General features: G+C 36.6%; 1 protein-coding gene across 3 annotated transcripts in view; it reads left to right on the top strand.

Moving 5' to 3' along the window:
• Positions 1-23350, top strand: part of SLC4A7 (solute carrier family 4 member 7) — a 101164-nt gene that overhangs the window by 44504 nt on the left and 33310 nt on the right. For 2 of the 3 annotated variants that reach the window (XM_063325219.1, XM_063325218.1), the window contains exons 3-7: positions 9195-9338; positions 11613-11748; positions 12783-12943; positions 15095-15283; positions 17927-18295. In XM_063325219.1, coding sequence (XP_063181289.1) covers positions 9195-9338; positions 11613-11748; positions 12783-12943; positions 15095-15283; positions 17927-18295 — 999 coding nt within the window. The remainder of the gene's footprint in view (positions 1-9194; positions 9339-11612; positions 11749-12782; positions 12944-15094; positions 15284-17926; positions 18296-23350) is intronic. The other variant, XM_063325217.1, reaches the window with a different exon arrangement.

The raw sequence follows: 23350 nt of genomic DNA, 5'->3' as shown, positions 1-23350 counted from the left end.
TTTTTGGAAGTTGATTCTGATTCTGCCAAACACAGTACTTAAAAATTGCTGTAAATTCTGAAATTTTTACTTGTATGTTAAATTATTTGTAAATTACTGGAAAAACATACTGTAACCTCCTGGCAAGTGAAACTTAATAGAAATTACTTGAGATAAGAGACTTTTTCTCTTTTTTTATGTTATGAGACTTCTTGATGGTAGCGTAACAAGAGCTGAGTATAAAAAGAAGTATGGACTAGTGCACCCCAAAATTAATATTCTTTAGCTAGGAAACAAATGCATGAACTTTAAAAAAAAAATAAAAAAATTGTTAGCAGTTCTGATACCACAGTGTTCCTCATCTTTGAGGCAAATTACTCAGTATTCTACAAACAGAACTTCTTAATGAATGTCCTTGAGACACGTGGTAATTTCTTATTTGTGAAATGGTCTCAACAGCTAAGGAACCCTTCTGCATACTGCAGTTGATGAATGGCTGTTGACAGGATGTTTTATCTTGCTAAAGATGATATTATCCAACTTCACAATCTTGCTGACCAAGTTGGAACTGAGCAGTAGTATTCATACTGAAACTAAGTCAGTATTTTTTGCATATATTGTAAGTAATTCATTAGAATAACAACAGTATTACTAGTTTGATTTCATTTTTGTTTAAAAGCCATGTTAGTGTATGTATAATGTATAAATCTGTATGGTATTCAATTTTACTTTAAAGTAAGGAAAATATTCTCAGCTTTTGTAATGACTTAGATCTATTTAATATTACAATCTAGGTGTTGCTTTATGGGAAGTGTAGACTTCAGTAATTTAAGTGATTTTTGCATGGGAACTGCGATACATGTGTAGGGATTCATAATTTTTTTAGCTACGCTTTCCTTCTTATGTAGCTAATGTCAAATAGAAGACCTTTACATAAATACTGAACCTTAAGCGAAAATAATCTTTGAAGGAGGCGATGCAGCAAAGTGTAATTTTTTTCAATATGCAGTTACTTTTTCTGTAGTGTTAGAGGCAGTGCTGAATATGCTACCCTTGCATTGTTACAATTTCTGACAAGTAAGGCTAGGTTATCTAATATTTGCCCTCCAAAACAGACAAAACTGTTCAGTCACATTCTCTACCCTCTAGTAATGGTTTTTCAAAGTGAATCAGCGTTTAAACTTGAATGAATTCATGACAGCATCTGCAGCAGACAATAACTTTGCTTATACTTAAATCTTTAAAATCCATTTTGGGAAATGTGAGTGCTAATTGTAGCATTGCTTCTTAAAACAGAGTTGTTTTTAAAAATGGGTGCCATTCAAAACAAATGCCTTTTACATGAAGATGTAAAATAAGTATTTTATGTAAAATAGACTAAGATGAGAGCAGTGCTTTTTAAAAGTTCATGTTATAAACTGTGTCCTAACATTTTTTATTATTGTCAAACTTCTTTTATGTGAGAGAACATCATGTAATGTTTCTGTTCTGACTGCGTCAGAAACTTTATAAAAAGGTAACCAACTGCAGTTTTGTATTCTGCAGCACATGTAAAATTGTTCTTCAAGTAGGATGGCCAGAAAATCGAAATTTAAAGATTTCAGTGAGCGTGATGGCTCTAGATTGCTCAAACTTAAAATTTTTGAGATGAGGCAGAAGAAATAGAAGACTGTACTTTATTCTGCAGCCTGTTGTTTCTTGATGGCTTTCATAACATTTATCTTACTATTTTTAATCTCTTTAAAATCAGTTGTTCCAAAAATTCGCTAAGCCTGTGACTTGATGGAAGTCAGAAGTCTTGAATGGATGACTTTTCCATTTGCAATTCGCTCAAAGCTTGTGTTTCACAGCAGTTAAAGCTTTTAAAGTGTGAGATTTTTTTAAATTTCTGAACATTTTTTATTTTATAAAAACCATGTGCAAGTTTCAGTTTTTCTCAGAAAGGGTAACTGTTACATGAGGCAAGATTCCCTCTCTAATATTTTTCATATCTTAAAATATCAGGAAATAGACGCACTTGGGGGCAAGCTTATCCATTTAAAGATGCGTGCAGCAGTTGTAAAAGAGAGGGATGTCATCAGATTTGAAATGAGAATGTATTTATAACCTGTTGATAAAGTGCGAAAACCTTACAAATGCTTCCTTTGAAATATTTTATAAGGACAGTGATAGGAATGTGGAAGCCTTATGTCCTTACAGGGTATGCATCAGTGAAGGGCTGAGAATGTTGGTTTCTTCAGTGGTAGATGAAGGGCCAATCTTCAATCTTAATTGGACTTTTGCTTGAATTGCGTGTTTCTAGGTTTTCTCTCCTCCAACAGAAACAACGTTTTGAAATTACCTTGGGTATGTATCCTTTTTTCTGAGCTCCGTTGCAGAGACAGGCTGGACTAAGCCTTCAGCTCCAGGTCTGACTTGGATGTACAATGCAAGGGCATCTAGTCCCCCTCCCACAGGTACCAGATGCTGGCTCCTTTCCCAGTTGGGGGAGATCCATGCTGGTGGTGGACCACAAAGACCTGGGGTGGAGGTACCATGCTAGAATCCCTGTGTAGCACCGTCAGCTGGCACTAAGCTTTTCCTATTACTGTTACTACCTGCATGTCTAATGTAATTACTGATAATGCTGCCTTGAATGTTGTTGATTGTGTCAAACAGAAATAGTCAATGCATTTTTTTCTTATGACTGCTCCTACCAACTCCTATTTGGTGTTTAAGTCGGAAAAAAAAATCACTTCTGGCATTTACTACTCCTGCCAGAGCATAATATGACGCGCTCTTTCATTGTGTAGTGAGAAAACACTCTTACTGAGCTGCTTACTGTATGCTGTGCATACGAGATTTTTGGATTATGCCTCTCAATTTTGTCTGTCCAAGTATTGTACTATAAAGAGCATGTTCTCAGATATACTTAATTACTAGGAACAACAAGAGATTTCAGAATACAGCCCTGGAGGTTTAACAGACTCTAAAATACACTGCACTGTGGAGAACCTTTGGGCTCCAGCTATGACACGTAACAGTCCCGTGAAAGAATTTTCTTTACTTCTTTATACAGATTTGGTTAGAAAAAATTTTATTTCGAAAGCAAGAGATAGTTTTTGTGAAATAATTCTTTTAACAAAGCACAGAAAAAGAATCATTGGTAATAATAGATTTTTTTTTTATAGACTTCATGCATGGAAGAACAAAATTATATTAAAATATTTAATGTTCACTTTTACTACATTAATTCATTAGAAAATTATTTGAGTGTTTCTTGGGTATGTTTTGTGTGAGAGAAATTCATAAAATAAGCTGAAATACTATTTATTTTGAAATACTTAGTTTGCATCTTACACTGATAACTTCGCTATCAATATTAAATTGTACATTTAATTGCATACTTCAGAAAGGTGGCATTATTTTTAATTAGAAATTAGAGAATTTAGCATACTAGCAGTAATTTCAGTGAATTACTGGCTTGAGTGAATTTTCAGAGTTTTCATTATAAATAAATTAAACAAAAGGGTGTGTGTGTGTAAACAAGGAATTCTGCTTGTTCCTTAAGTTTCACCAGAGCCGAGAATATTTGAAGAAGACCTTGGGCTGTGAAGTTTGTTAGGGCATGAAAAGACTTTCTTGTTCTGACTCTTTACTTCTTCCATCTGCCTAAGATTATTTTTCCTATTTCTGTGTCTATACCTTTGAAGCAGACCTGTGACAGAAAAGGTAGAAGTTATGCCAATAAACTGCATTGAGCTGATTTTTGTGATTACAAGTACTTTCTGTGATGTAAGGGGAATTAATGTCAGGGCATGAGATGACGATAGATTTCAAATGCTTCCTACTAGGGTAATGTGTTTGGGGATGTGAGATAGAAGACATCAAACAGCTGCTTTTTTTCCCTGTTTTATGGTCTTAAGGAACAGATTAGGATCTCTCCTGCAGATCTTCCAATTTTTCCATACTGGAAAGCTCCATGCTGGAACAAGATAGGTTACGACATTATTTTATGAAATAAAGGCTTCTGTGTAAAATAAACGATCTATCTTCAGCTTATTATTTGAAGATTTTTGGAAATGAAAAAGTAATTCTTGTCGTTTTTTGTCTTCAGCAGACTGTTGGGAGCTTATGGGGAAGATGGAGTCAAACTCTTGTCACAAGATGCAGTGTTGGAAGTGCTGATTGGATATTAGGAAATTTTTTGCACGCAGTATGTTGTTATGTGTTGGAATAAGTTGACCGTAGAGCCTGTAGAGTGTCTGTCTTTACAGATACTCAAAGCTTGGCTGGTTGTCATCCTGACCAACCTGATCAAAAAGATAACTTCAGCTTTGAAGTTGGCTGTACTTTGAGCGAGACTAGACCAGATAGCCCACCTCCAGATGTCCCTTACAGGTATCTGCAGTTCAAATTTCTAAGTAACAGGATGTGAGGATTCACATAGGTATTAACTTGTTTTTCTTTGCTTTCCCTTGTTAACATGGGGAAGAATGTCCTTCTTTGTATGAAGCTTAAAGGGCATCTAGCTAACAAGATATTGGTAGAAAAAAGGAAGTTCTGTGTGTATTTGTACTTACAGGGTTGCCACATCAGAGCGTTTTTGGATACATGTGTTTGATCTCTCTCAGACTTTAGAAGTCATCTATTAGCATTTTCTTAGGCGCTTTAGGGAGAAATCAGGGAACTTAAACAGGGCATATTCTATTCTGTCAGTTTTAAAGGTCTTGGTATAAGCTGACTTTTGGACTATGACCAACCACGCGATGGAGACATGTAGCAAGCTCCTAACGTTTAAATTTGTTTCATACTGATAAGGACCTTAAGTAGTAAATACTCTTGGCAGATTTGAACAGCTAAGCTTGGATAAAGTCACGTTAGATTAAAATGAACAATTATCTCTTGAGCTTTATATTACTAAATTTAGTATTGGGCAGTCTACTAATTCTATTGATTATTGGTTTAAAGTAATTCTGTAACAAGCTTTGCTTGAGAGTGGTACTGTGGTACAGATGCTAGTGTGAATAAAGTTTTGAAGGTCACATAATTGTGTGTGACCTTTCAAGCTTATAAAAACAATATTCAAGGAAAAGGTTGGGTTCCCTTTAGAAATAACACTGATGCTAGTAATATGAATTCAGACCTTTTTAGAGTTAACTTTTTCTCCATTGCTTTCATATTACTTGCCTTTCTGGTGAAGCAAGCTTACTTCTGTGTGAAGCAAACTGAGTTGTTTTGCCTAATTCATTGGGGGTGAAGGAAAAAAAAATCCCTGTATTTTTGTTTCCCCTTGTAAATTGTGTTTGTAAGTAAATCTTTATCTGTCCATCTGCAAACATTAATTACTCCTGTCTGAATAATGAAACTTAAGGCAACACAGACCTACTCAATACAGCTGTCTCTGGTTTTTAGAGGGCTTCTCAGTGCTTTGCTTTGTGGAGTTAGAATTAAAGTTAAGCTTGTCCAAATTTTGTTATGCAGTTTTGCCCTCCCTTTTGGAGTTGAATATACCTGCAATATGTTTTTTGGTAATGATGCTTGTATACTCAACAGCAGTAGTTTTGGATTTCTTAGGTAGTGGTGGAGATGTCTTTGTTTATTAATGTCCATGATACCAAGAAAAGGGCCCCTTTCTTAAGGAAAATCTGGTGCACTCATAAGCTGCTGTTTGCAACAGCCAAACTTCTTTTGGCTAGTCTATTGTATTGCCACCCCTCATGCGTGCTCCAGAAAATAAAATAAAATTCAGAGGCTCTTTTTCAACATCAGGTTTTTTTCTTGAAGTTATTCTGATAGAGTTACATTGGATTGTGATGCATTTTCTTTAATAATAGCTGAAGATTGTCTTGCTCATCAGCATTTCACGTTAGTCTCAAAATACAGTTGCAGGTGTAGCAGTCTGATCACTTTGCGTATACAGAAGTGATTTGGGGAAGGTATTCTTGTTTTACATTTGCCTGCAAGACAGTGCCTGTAAGAGGAGATAGCCATTCACACAATAGTCACTTCTGGGCAGCGTGGGCTGAAGGGTAGGATAACCCATTGCTAGCCTGTTCCCCTGTCTTTGTGATACCCTAATCTGTTAGGGTAGTGAGAAGACACTTTAAAGAAAGTTCCCTTCTGGATGAGAATGTAATAGAATCATAGAATGGTCGGAGTTGGAAGGGACCTTAAAGATCATCTAGTTCCAACCACCTTGCCCTGGTCAGGGACACCTCCCACTAGACCAGGCTGCTCAAAGCCCCATCCAGCCTGACCTTGAACACTTCCAGGGATGTAGCCTCCACAACTTCCCTGGGCAACCTGTTCCAGTGCATCACCACCCTCACAGTAAAGAATTTCTTCCTGATATCCAATCTAAATCTACCCTCTTTCAGTTTGAGGCCGTTACCCTGTGTCCTATCATTACACTCCCTGATAAAGAGTTCCTCCCCATCCTTCCTGTAGGCCCTCTTCAGGTACTGGAAGGCTGCTATGAGGTCTCCCCGGAGCCTTCTCTTCTCCAGGCTGAACAACCCCAACTTTCTCAGCCTGTCCTCACAGGAGAGATGCTCCAGCCCCTGACCATCTTTGTGGCCCTCCTCTGGACCCGTTCCAACAGGTCCATGTCCTTCCTGTGCTGAGGACTCCAAAGCTGGACACAGTACTCTGTAGGTTGTGGGCTTCTCAGGTTGAAGACTAAGTTGGCACTGCCTACTTGGTGTGCCTTGAAGCAGTTCAGAGGCACCTGGGCATAGGGATAGCTGAGAGGTCAGTGCATTTTGGGTAGGAAGGCAATTTGCTATGGTTGCAGGTTGTTTGAAAACACACGTGGTTTGTTGCTAATTTCAGCTCAGTTTTCCCTAGCTTTTGCTTGTTTCCTTGCAATGTATCTGCTCTCCTCCAAACTTTTCCATTGAAAAAAAAGTTTCAGTCAGACTGCGGTTTTGTAATAGGGGAGAGACTTCTCGTTCCCTTGTTCCACCTCTCCTCCGTGCAGCAGCATGGTCTTTGACTGTGGAAATGATCACACTATTACAAGTGCTAATCTTTGCAGTAGCAGGGAGAATGGTTTAAGATGGGGCTCTTAAAAAAAAAAAAAAAAAATTGATTTTTTTTTTGTTGTTGTTCTTCAGTACAGAAAGCAATGCAGGATTTTTGTCTTAATTTATGGGAGCAGCAAGAGACCAAAATGTGAAAGTTGTTCTGATTTTCCAGGAAGTAAAATCTTGAACAATTTCAGATTACTGAAATCTTCTAGAAAGTAATCACCTGCAAGGTTTTTTCTGTGCAATGATCAAAACACATGCTTAAAACAGCCTTATTAAGAATATTAAAACAAGCTGATAATACAAAATGCTCTTATTACTAGAAATATGTTTGAGTTTTTCCTAGGAAAAAATAGTTCCTGCAAAAAATTAAACACTGATGCTGAATAAAACTTTCTAACTCTGTATAACTATAGTTTTCACACTTGCTAGTTGAATATCTAAAATAAACCAAAAATCCTGTCAGGGATGATAATAGCGTTTGCAGTGAGTGGTGGGTCACTCGCTTGCACCAGGCAGCTTTGAGTGCTGTGTGGTGAGTAATGCAGCTATTTTTGAACCTAGTACTTTTGCTTTCCCTATACATAAGATTATTGTATCACAATGGTATCAATAACGTGACCATTTTTAATGGTACCTAGTAATATTATGTATCAAGGGTATTGATTTATGTTTAGGCATCACATTTGCATTAACTTCTCTGGCAGTTGCATTGTGCAGGCTGCCTGGCCAGGGCTGAGTGCTCTTCTTGGAAGAAGCTCACAAAAGAAAAATCTCTCTCTATAAATAGGACTGATGAATGCTTCAACAAATTAATCTGTTTTCCAGTCTTACATGGAAACAGATAGCTTTTAATATGCTTAATTTCAGATTTGGTCATAGTGCTTATCAGTCGACTCTAATTAGAACTAGTGTTGGAAGTCTGTCAAGAACCAGGTTTTGTAATTTGAAAAGCAATCTTCACCAAATTAATTAAATGTTGAACTTACTCATGCATTATTACTGATTTTTGCTTAGTCTTTTTACTCATGTAGCACTGTAAAAATACAGCTTTATAAAAGTTTTGTGTATCTTTTTGGGCTTAGACATTATTTTCTTGGAAAACAACCTTGACATACTACCATACTTTATTACTTTAAAGCTCTGTAATCACCAGAATTTTTCAATATCCTTAATCTAGTGTGTGTATGCTATACACACATACATATGTGCATGTATGTGTACGGTCACAACTCGTGGGGCTTGCTTGCCTTCTATAAATTTGCTGAATTTGCATCTCTCTAAGAGCTGGAAAACCACTTCCTTTTCCTTTTGTTAATGTCAGTCTTCTGTAATAACTCTTCTGCAGTATGAAACAAAGTATCTAGCATTAACCTCCAGGCTTATAGTTAATGTGTCTCTTCCTGAGATTGTTTGTTTAAAAAGGAATTGAAAATGTTATTGTATATGCTAACTCCATTATGGGAGACATGGTACTACTATGTTCGTAACAGTCTGTTGATTGATTTCTTTTGCAAAGTTGTTGATACTAGTATTGCCTTAATGTGAAAGGTCAAAGGAAAAACAAGATGTTGAAAGTATATGTTTTAAAGAGCAGTATGTATTAACTTGAAGATGCACTATCTAAATTTATTAAAAAATTCTAGAATAGAAAAAAACCACTCCAGCCGTCTCTGTAAGTTATTTGATGTTTTGGCATACATTTCCAAATGTATGTTCCTTTTATGCTCCCGAACTGATACTAAACTAATGGTATAGTTGAACACCAGGTTCACCTAAATGTGTCACATGCTACTTGAAGAAATATTGGCAGTTCAATTCAAGCAGTGAGAACTCCTTGCAGACTCTACATTATGGGTAATTTCTTAATGAAAATCTTAAACTGAACTAGAAGGTTAAATCTTGCCATTGTAACAAGTATCCTAATGTGGATCCCTGCAAACAAGAGGAACATTGTGTAATTTCTCTGCCTTGCCCTGGTGTTTATCAAGTAGCTTCTTCCAGTGTTACAGGTCAGGCTTGTGTTTCTGCATTACTTGTTTTACAACTGAGTTGGTAGTGGTAATATTAGTTCACTAAAGGTAGTTTTGCCGGCTGCTTTTGGGTTTCTTTTTGTCAAACTCCTTGTCTTTTTGACTAAGACACTAAATTTGTGCAAGAGGCTTGGTTTTGCTTGATGGTTTCCTTTTAACCTTTCTTGAAAAGGCCACAGAGCTGTGTATATTGGCGTTCACGTCCCATTTGGAAAGCAAGGCCGTCGACGGCATAGGCATCGTGGGCACAGGCATCACAGAAGAAAAAAAGAAAAAGAAACTGACAGAGAGGATGGCCGAGAATCTCCATCATATGGTAAGAAATCTGTTGTGTGAGTTCTTTGTATCTCTTGAAAATAAACTTGTATTAGTTACTCTGTGCTTAAATGTTGTTTGTTTTGTGCCGTTTCTTTTATTCTCACTGTAATTAATGTCTTTATGTACAAACGCGCAAGGATTTTGTGGTTGTGTTTTATCTAAATCATAAGCTGTTGGACTTCATCCAGGTGTCTGCATGAATGTTCAGCAGCCTGCACTGAATAGCTTATACTAGAGCTTCATAATACTCGCCTGTAGCATAAAAATCTGTGTTATTTAAATTAGACACTTTTTTTCAGATTGTGTAGTCTTGTATTATTCTTCCTCTGTCATTCAAGATTTTTTTAAAGTATGAATAGAGCTGTGAAACAGCATTTGCCATGATAATTTGATCGATGATCTATTAAAATATTTACTTCATCTTTCTTGCTGTCTGTTAGTAAAGGAATTGTACTGCTTCCAAAGTTTTAGTTTTGGATCAGACACCGCCCCCCAGCCCACCCCTTATCCTCTTGATGACTTTGTCATATCATTCTCTGAAATGAAATTACTTGGCGGTACTCTTGGCAGTTTTTCTTCAAGACCTCAAACCCGCATTGATTCCTAGACTCTGATGAATGGGAAGGTTATGGTGCAGTGTTGCACTTCAGGCATGGACACTGTGCTGTTCACTGTCGCCTTTCTATGTCTAGAACCGTTCTCTACATGGGGCCAGTTCCCTGAAACAAAGGAGTTTTCAAATGGGAATGCTTTGACAAGTCCTCTTTTACCATTCTCCTACAGTTCTTAGTTTCATCAAAACTTCCACACCCAAATACAAATTATTATCATTTGATCTTATGTTTGTAGAGTCTCGCTATACAGGTTCTGAAGCAGCAAGTAATATTAAATAGATAGAAATTCACTTCTCTCTTCTGGTCATTTCTGTATCCTGGATACAGAGGATATGGCAGATTCTTGGGATATGTTGATATGTACAGCAGACATACAGTCTGCTGTACGTCTTCACTGATAATGAGTGTTGTTCGTATTGAAGAGCTCATTTCACAATTACGTTATTGGGTGATGATGTATGCCACAACAGCAATGCAAAAGCAAAATTCAATTTTGAGTGAAGTTTATTAGTAATTCAGATGTTATGTCTGAATCTAAAAGGTGATCATCTTCTGCAGTGGAAGCATACAGTTGTATGTTCAGATCTAGCAGCTGTGAGAGTAATGTTTCGGTGAACAAAGCACAGTTTTTAAAATTGAGGTGTACCTGGATTTTCTATCTCTGACCTTCCATGAGATAACATTGTGAATACTACGTTATTGAACCCTTGTAATTTGAAAGCTCTGCCTTGAGTTGAAACAAGATCTGCGTATAGGTATTAAAAATACAGCTAAAACCATGTGTTTTTATAATTCCTTTTTTTAAAGTTTTGCTCATAGCAGTGAAGCTCACTACTTATATTTGATCAAAAAAGCTAGTTAAATTTTGTTACAAGTTATTACTGAGCCTGTTCCACTAAGCATTATACCATGAGAAGTTAAAATATTTCCTCAACATTTTAGCTGTGTAGTTTCTATTTTCCTATGCTAATTTATGTACAGTGGTCCAGCCATGCAATGAGAAAGGTAATAACTTTTTCCATCCAACACAAGCAGCGACAGGCCATTGAAAAATCTGCAGCTTTAAAAATATGAGTACCTGAGTGCCCACTATATAGAGCGGCGGAGGGGGGGGTGCAGGGGGGAGAAAAAAAGAAAAAAGCCATCTCTATTTAGCATCTTGAATTATTACTAGAGCAACCTATTCATAAGTCAGAGTATTTGTTTCTGTCAACCTATGGGGGGTTTTTGGTTTTGTGATTTCTGACACACACATACACACACACACCCCAATTGGTGTCTCTGTGATGATGGTATCATTTATTTTGTTCTCAAAGTGAAAACAAGGTTTCTAGCCCTTTGGTATATTAATTTTTACTTTCTTACTAATTCTGCTGTTGATCTTTATTTTCATATTGTTAATCTGTAGAAGAGCTAAAAATACTTAATTGTGTTACATAAACACAAATTTCCAGATGTTTTGCTTTCAGAAACAATGAAAAATTTTAAAAGGGCCTCCTTTTAAAGAAATGTCCATGTTTCATTTGTTCCTTCTGCCTCTTGAAGGGGATATTGTGCTGCATATTTCTAACTGAGTAGGAGATTTAACTGTTATGTGGTGTTCTTGCATAATAGAAGTATGAATTCTTTTAATTGTTTGGTTTATTCTTTTCTTCAAGACACACCGTCCCAACGAGTGCAGTTTATCTTGGGTACTGAAGATGATGATGAACACATTCCCCATGATCTCTTCACTGAAATGGATGAACTTTGCTTCAGGGATGGAGAAGAATACGAATGGAAAGAAACGGCTAGGTATGCTAAATAAAAGTAGATTGTTTAAATGTGTATGTTCTAGTGATTCTGTTTCAAAGAACTGCAAACCAGGTCTAAGTTAGAATTTTCATGAACTATAGGAGTTGTTCACTCAATTCATACTCAGCAGATTAAAACTTCTGTTGTTTTTGTCCAACTCTGAAGAATCAATATGTTTTCTCAAGAGACCCTCCGTCTTACTGGTGCTGTGTTGACTTTCTTAAAGCTGATCATGCCAAGCATTGTGAAAGGGAAACTGTGTTTAGTTATAAATACAGGCGTTCAGCCCTGAAGCACAGTACTTACAATCTCGGAAATCTCTTTGCTCTATTATTGCTGATATATTAGCGTCAATTTTTTTCACTCAAACATAAAGAAAATTGGGTATTTACATATGTTCTTCTTAAGTAGTATTTGATTACTTTTTTTTGCAAATTGCATGCATGAACATTAAAGGATGCCACGATTATTTTTGGCCCATGTTGGTTTAGTTGGTTCCTTCTACATATGCATTGTAATAAATTCTGCTGCGTTTGGTACTTCTAATTACCTTATTGCATGTTAGCTTTTGCAGAAGTTCAATTTACATAATGCACGTGAGTCACAATCAACATCAATTTATAGTTGCGCATATTAGTGTTACCTAGCTCTTAAATGTCTGACTTAGCACCCTAGGAGACTTGAACATTGTATATGGTGTGTTTCAAACAGCTTTCTAATCCTAAAATACCAATGAAACTGAGATATGCAAATCAATTAGCAAGGCACAGTCCCACACTGTTCACAAGAACTCATGAGTCGAACAGGTATTGTTCAAAATAAAAGAAGCAAAGTGGGTGAAAACTAAAACAGTTGAGTGGAGTTAAAAGTCCTGGTAAACATGTTGGAACTGTCAATCAGTTGGGTTGTCTGAGGAAATGAAAGTAGGTATGAGCTGATGAGACTTCCTGTTCCATGTCATGCGAAGTCACAGGGAAGAATGGGATTGCTTGTCTATCTTCCAGGAGAAATCTAAATACGTGTGTGCATTTCAGGTGGCTAAAATTTGAAGAGGATGTTGAAGATGGTGGTGATCGATGGAGCAAGCCTTATGTAGCAACGCTGTCTCTGCACAGTCTCTTTGAACTGCGAAGCTGTATTCTTAATGGGACCGTCATGTTGGACATGAGAGCAAACACACTAGATGAGATAGCAGGTTGCAGCAAAACTTTTATTTTTTAAATACTTTATTCCTAAACTTTAATCTATCACTTGAGACACCTTTGGTGGTATCTTTCTATGTTCTTGAAAATACTGTATTGAAGAAATAGGTATGTGCGTGCTTACTGAAGTTTTCTTCATCTCATTGTAAAGAGCTGATCCTACAAACTTCACTTATGAGGTGCCTCACTGGATACGTAGGACCTCCTTTATTACATGCTTTAGGATGAGGCCCAGAATTTGCCTTTATGCTCTAATCCCTGAACATGTTCTTTGTCTTTGTTTCTACAGATGAAATGTAAATATCTGCCAGAACACTTTAGGATTTATATGTGCATTTTAGTACCATAATTAATAATCATAACTTGGCTGATGCCATTAGTGCAGTTGATTGTTGCACATCTGCTATTTTTTTCACCTTTTTAAGAGGTGAGCAGAAATAAACTTTGTACATGTTGTTTGACCTACTGTGTTGAGTGTCCTCACTAATCACATGGTCATTTTGGATACTATAAAATTAGCATTGAAGGCTTTTTCATATACGTATATATACCTGCTTAGCCTGAATGCCTTTGAACTATTTTTACATAATTTTCCTGGTATCTCTTGCTACAGGTACCACACAGTGGAATGCCTTCTCAGGAATCATGCTAGGCTTAGGGCTGACCAACGTGTATGTGAAGGATGAGGTGTTTTGGCATTAAAAACTTTGGCAGTGCTTGAAACTTTTTTTTTTTTGCTTTGTTTTGAAATCTTTGAAATTCACTCAGGAAATTGGTATTCCCTTCGTATTTTCCTGACTTCCTGAGTAAGAGTGTTCAATACAGGGTTTGTAAAAGCAAGATTTTGGTTTTTAATTTATTTTTAATAATGAAATGTAGCAATAATCTTAGTACATAAGAAAAACAGTTATTGCTTAATTCTGTGCAAGCAGCACTCTTTTAGTAGGTATTTTAGTTGGAACTAGGTAGGATGTCTTAAGAGATTGAATTTTTTACAAGTTAATTTTAAGTGTTGTTACAAAGCATGTAGGATAACAATCTCTGGCATACAAATGTATTGTCTTGTTTCACTGAGCCAGGAATACCTGGTTAGGTGTTCTTGATTCTCACTTAAAACAGGAGGGAGAGGGTGGCCGGCTTCCTTCTGAGAAGCAAAACAAAAGGCGTGTTGCCAATAATCCCAGAAAGAAGCTGCACTGTACTGATAGAGACTTCGCTGCATATAATTTTGTCTGTAAGGTGTTCCAAGCCATAATCTTTTTCATTGTGAAAGTTCTGTGTAATTGCAGTTTAGCAAGACAGTTAGGTTCTTGATACATCAGTTAAGACTGGGAAAGTAGATTTTAGAAGTTTTGTCACATAGGTTCATGTTGATTTGTGAGTGGGTTTTTTGGGTTTGTTTTTTTTTTTTTTAATTAATTAAAAAAAAAAAAGCTAAAAAATCACAGCAGGTTTTCCCAGACATGCAGGCTTTCTTTCCTCTTGTGAGCACTCATGAGAATCGAAACTTGATCATGTTTGACAGCTGATTAATTAGTTTTTAGATGATGTGACTAGCTTTTGTTTTACACTTCCTCTTCTACAGCATGTGAATTGCATGAAGTTTGGTAGAGAGCCTCAGGAATTTAGAGCATCTGAAGGTGACAGAGGAGTTAGGGAATTCATCTCGTCCTATAATAACTTTCACTTTGGTATAGTTGTATACTTTTGAAAAAGGGAACACGAGGTTAAGACTGTCTTAAGTCCATCATGTTTCTGTCTCTATGTGTTCACTTCTAGTGAAGGATTGTTGAATACATAGATAATTTTTTTTTTGAAAGGGGGTAGCCGTTGAAAGTTGAAGTAAATGACAATAAGTTATAAAATATTAAGTAACTTATTTCTTAAAATGATGCTACTAATAAATTCTGACTTTTGGAGCCGCATGTTGTGCTTTCCTTATTCTCACATTTGCTTGTTTAGTGACATCTCTGAAAATTTCCTGTGGATTCTTGAAGATGACTTCGCTAAAGAAAAGACTTTTTTTTTAAAATAGATTTCATTTTTTTCTTATTATTTGGTGCAACTGAAGTGTTTGAGTGTGGTGAAGGAGAGATTTGGTTGCTATACATATAATTTTCCTTTTTGTTGTTGTTATTATGTAGATATGGTTTTGGACAACATGATTGCCTCTGGCCAGCTTGATGAATCCATAAGAGAGAATGTGAGAGAGGCTCTTCTAAAAAGGCACCATCATCAGAATGAGAAAAAATTCAGCAATCGGATTCCCCTGGTTCGGTCTTTTGCAGATATAGGCAAGAAACATTCTGACCCTCACTTGCTTGAACGAAATGGTGAGATAAGTTGTAGCATCCAGTTTGTTCTAACCTGTTAAGTAATGTTCTCACTGGGAGATGAAGGAAAATTCAGCTGATAATAGCAGATAAGTGTTTCCTTCTTGATAAGCAAAGAACTAATGATAAGTGTGTGCTATGTGTAGCTATAGATGATGTTTCTGTGTATTTTTGAATTTACTCAAATGTTCTACTTGTGCCTGCATACATCGCATGCGTTATTGTTTTGAAGTATAGAAATAGACCTACATTGTTCCTAATGGTTTTTAGGATATGCTCGAATAAAATGTGTAATGTTTGAGGAATTTCAGCATCGTGGCATAGCTTTATATGTTTGTCAGATGGATCCTGCTTGCTTATTCAGTCTTTATACTAGAGATTTACTTTGTGGTAATGTCATGAGTTCAGTGATGCTGACAATTACTGTGTGTTAATCCAGGGTTGTTATGTTAATATGACTAGAAAAAGTTCACTATGCTAATAGTGAAGAAATTACTCTTAGCCAGGACACTGTTTATTTTTACCTTGCTTTGTAGAGAAGGATCTAACGGGGCTGGGTTGGGGGGAAGGGAGGAGGGGCACCAAACCCAAGAAAGATATTTGCGATATTTTTATAGGCTGTACCACATCTTTTATTGAACCAATTCCCGAAAATATTCTGGAATATCAATACATTTTACTAGAGACATCCGGTTCCAAAGTCCAAATAGCAATACATACTGCAGAGCAGCATATTTTATTCTTGTATTTCTTACGACCTTTATTTTTGTCTCTGTTCTTTATGTTTTCTTTTGCCTTGCATTAACTAAGACACGTTTTTTGGTTTAGTGAAAACTTAGTACTCATTTCACGACTCACTCCTTTAAGTGAAGTTCTTTTCCTGTCTTGAAAGATACCTCATTGCTTAGAACATGTTTTACTTAAGTGCTTGTTGGGAGCTCTCAGTTTGAGAGCGTACTTGGAGTATGCTCCAGCAAATGTCCAAGCTTGCTGGTACTTTTTGTTAGCTAGTGAATATATAATGCATGCTTAAATATTTCCCTGATAGTTCCAGAATTATTTGTTCTAGAATGAAAATACAGATAATTCCTGTAAGAGCATAATTTCTTCAATAACTTCTGACTTCCCCGTTTTGTTCGGTATACGTGAAAATTTCACATATAAACTTGGTTTTGCCCATCCTTGAACACTTGTATCCCCAGTTCTAATTCTGAGAATTTTGTATTCAAGGTCTCTTGCTTGTCAGTTACTTTTTCTGTATCACTTCCATTTTCCAGTGCATTTTATTCTTAATAGTATTCCTACAACAGAATATGGGATACATGCTGAAATAAGAAACCAATATAACATGATGAACTCTTTGCTGGTGTATACAGATTTACTTTTTTTTTTTTAATAATGCTATGATTACCCTCTAATAAACCGGTAAACCAAACACACATATGTGCATCATACTTTTTAGGCTCCTTTTTAGGCTGGGGACATATCATGTTCATGATTCATCACAGATATACTGACAAGTCTAGTTATTACTGTAGTGATTAATATAGACAAAATCAACCAGTTTGCTTTATTGTTCCTCATGTCTTTACTGCACTGCAGTTTTAATAGTTAATCTTTTGAGGCTTTCTTTCTTAATTTAAATCAAGTTTGTATCTGTAGGATCCGCTCTTCCATTGTTGGGGGGGCAGGCGGGGAGGAAATGCATGTGGCCTTTACCTCGGCATACTTTCTGCGCCTCCTTGTAAATTTTTCTAGGGTCGTTCAGCGTATTGGTCTCTGTAAGGCCTAGTATAGGTGTGAGACTAAATATGCCTAGTTTGCTGTTTCCTTGCTTGATGGCATGGTACGTGAAAACAGCATGTTTTTAATTTCAGGGATTGTAGGAGAAGTAAGCTGAAGGAAGAACTGAAATCCATTACAAACTGAAATCTGAGGGCACCATGCTAAGACTATGTTAGTGGGACACTGAAACTGGATAGGGCAAGGAAAGTAACAATGGATTTTTGAGAAACATGTTTTGTTTTAGGCACAGCAAGAAGAAATGGAGAAGGGACTATAATCTCATCCATGTGCCCTCTTCAGTATTTTGAGACTACAGCTGTCTAGGAAACTTCTTATTAAAACAAGACTTTTATTGGAAGACAGCTGCATTTAACATGATTAGATATGTTTGATCATGTTCGTTTGGAATATTTTAATTTTAGAAATTAACTGTTCTTGGTATATAACGGATGCAGTTAACTGTGAAGTCTTGTAATGTTTTGGCTGCTAATGATTTTTTTTTAAATGTATTTTTTTGGATGGCCTTAAAGCTGTGCAATTGGGAATGGGAAATTCTTCTAGGAAAATTTATGAGTCAGTTTCAAGAGACACAATTTTTTGTTGTTATATTAACAGATCTTACTGATTTTAAGATAGTATCTTCTCCCACATATCTTTGGCGTTTTAATTAGACTTATCGGTAATTTCTGACTTTTCTAATGTTTGAAATCAGATTTACTCTTACCATACTTGCATGGGTATGACACTTGGCCTGTAAAGCTTGCAGTTTACTGTGTAAATTGTTAATGGGTATTGGTTTCTGGTTTTTTAGTGTATCCCTGTTGTAAGCCTCATGGTGTTTCATTTGTTTTATCTCAGGGGAAGGCCTTTCAGCCTCCCGCCACTCTTTGCGAACAGGTCTCTCTGCCTCAAATATTTCCCTGAGAGGAGAAAACCGTTTGTCAGTTCTTCTCAATTACCTTCTTCCTTCTTCAAGAGCTGGAACCCCGGCAGCCTCAAGGTGTACAACCCCTATAACTACCCCTCAAAACACACCACCCTCCAGTCCTACCTGCAGCCACCCGCCAACCACAGGTGCCCAGCCAAGTCCACTTCAGGGCAAGGAATTGCTGGTGTCGCCTACCAGTGATGATATTCCTTCAGTAATAATCCACCCACCTGAGGAGGACTTAGAAGTGCAGGAAAGCCAGGAAAAGAAGACAGAGGAAAATATTGTCAAAACACCAGGCAACTATCAAAATTAAGCTGTCCATGTGTGATGCTCTCTGGATCTGGATCACTTGCATTGCAATGTTGTGGCACATAACTTGGGCACCAAGGAATACGATAACTGTTACTTCTGCCTGCATGTTTTATTTCTTCTCAGTTGTGACTGTTTTCTTGTTCGGCTTTTTTAACTTTTTAGCTTTTAACTAAAACCAGCAAAAAAATTCTTTAATTAACCTTCGTTTGCGTAATGAAAAAGGAATATGGTTGTAAATTATAATATATAAGCAAAATGTCAAAAATGGTGGCCTTTTCCTTTCACTCACCTACAGTTCATGTCAGATTTTGCTTTGTTGTTTTTGTCAGTGGTTGAGTTAATATTTTAAACCAGTGTTTGATATCCTGACATAGCTACAGCTGAAGACATAGTGAAGTATTAGAGATGAATATGAAAAGAATTAGGAAGAATGCAATTATCAGTGGTGCTTGTAGTTTAGTTGTATCATGAAGTGTTTAAGCAGTTTTATTTTTGCTTTTGTGCTCTTAAAACACAGGGCCATTAAAACCAGTGGAGTAGTTTATGATGGAACTGGCAGGTTCAGTTCACGTACGGTTTCCAGATAGGACACTGCTTTAGTATCAGTCACATCATACTGCTTGTTGTGTTTGACTTGCAAACTAGGTAGTTAAGAGTTTATAATTGTAGGTCAGAGCTCAGCAGTTTAACTTGTTGTCTTGCAAAACTCTTTTTCTTTACTTTTAAAAAGGTAAAAAGGTATGTACATCTATAGATAAGTTGAGAGAAAGGATGGAAAGTTCTGAAGGTTTCTTTAATAGATTTTAGTAAATGTTTCATAACTTGTGCAGTCTGCATACATACTGTTATACTTGCTTTACTTTTGCAAAAATTATCACCTATTTAAAGACTTCAGGATTCTTCTAGATAGATGATGTTTTTAAAGGGATCACCTTTCTCTTTAGCCTTCAGGCTCCTCCTGCCCGAAGAAGAAATTCTCCTGCCCAGAAATTTCTCTTGCCAAAATCTAACTTGCAGGTTTATCTGCTTTATGCCTATGTGTATGGGGCAGGGGGGGGGAAGCCTCAGTGAGGCTTTTCTTGTTTTCCTTCGTCACTTGTTTAATAAGTAAGAGCAGCCTGTTACATAGAGCAGTGTAAATATGCTGACAGAGAAAAGGCTGTGGTTATCTGCCTTGTCACATTTTGCACCTAAGTCACTAAAAAGGAAAGAGCAAACTGTTGTAGGCTGTCATCTTGAGTTGGAGTAGGGGCACCATCCTTACTTAGATTCAGAAAAGCAAACAAAAAACTTTCTCTGACTTCCTTATGGGGAATTAAGAGGATTCACATGAAGATCATTCTCGCTCATGGGTGATCTTTCAAAGGTAATTAAAAACCAGAAGTAAAATAACAGCTGTAATTGGTTTTCCAGTTCTCATTTTTCTACTCATCTGACAGGAATGCCAGACCCAAGGACTTTAGAACTGAAGAGAAGGCAAACAAATGAAGATCAAGTACTTGATGCTATTATTATCACTAATAAAGCTTTCCACCAGAATCTCCAAGTCATGTTCAGATTGCTTTTGTGCCTCAAGGGGATGTTTCTCATAAAAGAAAAATCTGAGATGATTTCCCAGTTAATCCATAAATAAAAGTCTTTCCAGAGAAAGATGAACACCAGTAATGATGGAAGACACTTTTGTTTTCTGGGTTTTTTCCCCCTTTTTAATTCAAGAAATCATCTGACCACAGAAAGACAAATTTTCCTTAGAGATGCCTTTGAAGACATTCTCAGACTATGACCTCAGGGCTGCAACTGGACTAGTCTCTGTCTTAGGAGACAGGCTCAGAAGGGAACCCTGAAGAGGAAGTCATCTTCCTTGTATTAAATTAAAAAAAAAATTAAAAAACAAAGCAAACCAAAACAAACTTCTTAGTCCGTTCCACTATATATTATGGTCTGTATTACCACTCTAGTAATTCAGAATATTGCAACCGGAATACTTTTTCCATGTCTGTATGATTGGGTTGGGTTTGCCTCCTCTGAGCTTGAGGAACTGTGTTAATTTTCTAATAGGTGGCTTTCTTCTGTTTAGCGTTCATCTGTCCTTGGCCTTAAGCTATTCAGACTTTATTTTTTAGTCTTTAGCTGGAAGGTTACTGAACTTAACATGAATTACTGTAAAAGGAGAAGAGGTACGCGCTTTCGGTCTATCACTTACTTTCTATCAGCCAGTCATCTGTTCATAGTAAGTCAATCAGGCAAAGGGTTCTCTTTAACAATTTTTTTTTTCTTTTGTCATCAGTTGAAAAACAGCTTTTGTTTTCTCATCTTTGAAACTGTTGAATAATGAATTCCATAGGTAGAGCTAGGAAGAAAGCTGTGTCACAGCTAAAGATGAGCACTGTTAATTCATCAGCATCATTAAGCTTTTTTAATATCCGAGATCAACAGCAAAGCAGCCTGGTTTAAGGGGTCTTTTGGTTCACTGATAAATATACTTTAAAACTGAGGAAAATAATATTTATAACAGCTTTGCTCTTACATTAATTACTTACTGAAAATATTAATTCAGAAAGGTTTACATATTTGCCTTCTAGGAGTAATTTTTTTTTCCCACATTAAGGCTGCATTGGAATTTATTTTTAAAAATTGGTTTTAATTTCCTCAAATACAAATGTGGTCTGACTTTTTATTTGGAAGTTGCGTATTTCATAAATTTTGCCTATATAAACATAATTATATTGGAATAGTCACGTTTGGGTGTTGAACTCATTTCTAATTCTTATTTCTAATGTGTAGGTTAGATGAGATTTTTGTGATCTCAGTATTAAACTAAGTGTAGTCGGCTAGAAAATGCACATGATCTTTAGTCAAGGTGTAGCTATGAATATTTTAAGTGATCTGATGAGGTATTAATCCAAATTTACTCAAGACTTAGTCCACAGTTGTCTTTTGAAAGAGGCAGGTAGTATATCTGCCTCACAACATCAAGAAGAGTACTGTTTATTTTTAATGATCCCCTTGGTAGCTTGGTAAGATCAGAAGAATTCCTGTGCCTCACAGTCTGGAAAAACTACGAGGTAGTCTTCCTTTCAGCAGTAGCCTCTTCGTTTGTATCTACTGAATTGGAGAAGAGAAGGAAATAAGTTCTTTTATTAGTGTGAGATGTGAGTGAAAGTGTTTTGCTATTGGAGAATTTTTTATTCTGAGTTTCCCTGCAAATGTCAGATTGGTTGATATGCATAATGAAATGCAGTAGCATATGGAAATGCTTGCTCGGGTCAGAAATCCTGTAAGCAGTACTGTCATGTGAGTGCAGCAGTCTGTCCAACTGCGAGACCAACGGAAAGGAAAACTATTTACACATGGTTTAGGATCAGATAAATGTTCCTGTGTGAGTGCCAAGACTTGTGGACCTTAACTGTGACTGGTTGGGGAAATTTTGAAGGCAAAGCTTTTAGAAGAATCAGTGTCACTTCAGCACTTACATAATAAATTAGTGTTTGCTAGTATGTAGAATCTTTATTTTCTGTCCTCCACCTTGGTTGTCTCTCCACTCTTTGTTCTATTCTCTGCTTGCTTTTGCTCACATGGTGAAAAGTGCAAAATGATGCGTTATTGCTTGTCTTTATCAGTCATGCACATCTTCAGCTACCTTTATTTTACGTAGGGGTGTGAAAAAAGTGTATATGTATAAACTTCTATATTATGGTCGTCCTCTGCAACAGCTGTTTAATATTTCTGTTCTCTTTCTAGTCCTACAAACACATTTTAACATCAACTCTTATGCAGTTAAATACTTTGAACAGCTGACTTCACAGGTGGTTGATCGCTGTTCGTTATTCTTGTGAATAATGCATACATCTTAGCAGAAGGGTAGAATGTGATTTTTTTTTTTTTTTTTTTTTTTTGTCTAGCTAACTGAATGTAGCATTTATAGTACTAGCCAATTACTTGTGCATGTTAGGATTCACACGGGAAATTACAGCTTATTAACTTAATTTGGTTTTTGCTTCAGGAAAAACTACCCACACCACTTATATCCCTGTGAACTGTAAGAATGAAAATTAATGGTAAAGGCTCGGACCTGCATGTTTTTCATTGATACGATGACTCTTTGAAAGAGCTTTTTGAAAATAAATTTGGGGATCAAATAAAGTGAATTCATTTGTCATTTGAAATGCACAAAAATGTTACAGTGCTAAATTATAAATATGGAGGGATGCAAGTAGTTATGTAGCAGCAGTTATGCTAGAACAGTAGCCAAAAGGTAGCCAGTGAGGACTTCAGCTTTATCTTGACTAGAGTGATGCTTGACCTAAATACAAACTTTCTGCAAGTAATATAAAGTTTAGACTTCAGTCTTTGTCTAGATACGGTTTTGAAAGCATGTTAAAAGCATGTTTTATCACCACATCTGAAAGGTCTAGTGTAGACAAGCAAGGCCAAATGCACTTCTAGTGTGTGTTTAAACTGAACAAGTAAAAGCTCTGTAATGCAAAAGATGGGATTGGGCTTGGTTATGCATGCCTAGGCCAGCTTTTAAATGATAATTGGGTAGGGGTAACCATGGCGCAACATGGAATTCAGTGTGTTGTGAACACCTGGGTTATTTGCCTTTTGCATCTTTCACTGAACCTGCAATTCAGTGTTGCTAGCAGCGTAGCAAGCTACACAAAATGGTTTTGTGTTGGTGCAGATGTTATAAGGAAGCTGTACGTTTAACTTGGATAACTTCATTGTCCATGCCTCTTTAGCTAATGTGGTAGAGAGAGCATTTCATATGGTAACATCTGCTCAGAACGAGACTTGGAGCTTTGGTCTGCTGATTGAAATTAGGGTTTGCAAGCTGTCTATCCTTCATGTCGTACACTATTTGCTCGTACAGGTTAGTTAACTACTAGGGTATCATTCCTTGTAGCTGTAGCCTGAGGCTTGCCGAGGCTTTTTACAATTGAATTAACTGCTGCACAGCAGACTAGATAGCAGAGGTGTTTGCTTTTGGTGTTTGAGGACTTCTAAATATAGCGAAGATGCTATCTACTAACTACTAG

Source organism: Chroicocephalus ridibundus, chromosome 2, assembly GCF_963924245.1.
Source record: "Chroicocephalus ridibundus chromosome 2, bChrRid1.1, whole genome shotgun sequence".
In the NCBI taxonomy this organism is placed as follows: Eukaryota; Metazoa; Chordata; class Aves; order Charadriiformes; family Laridae; genus Chroicocephalus; species Chroicocephalus ridibundus.
The sequence above is the reverse complement of the archived record's forward strand: the minus strand, read 5'-3'. Positions and strand labels throughout refer to the sequence as shown.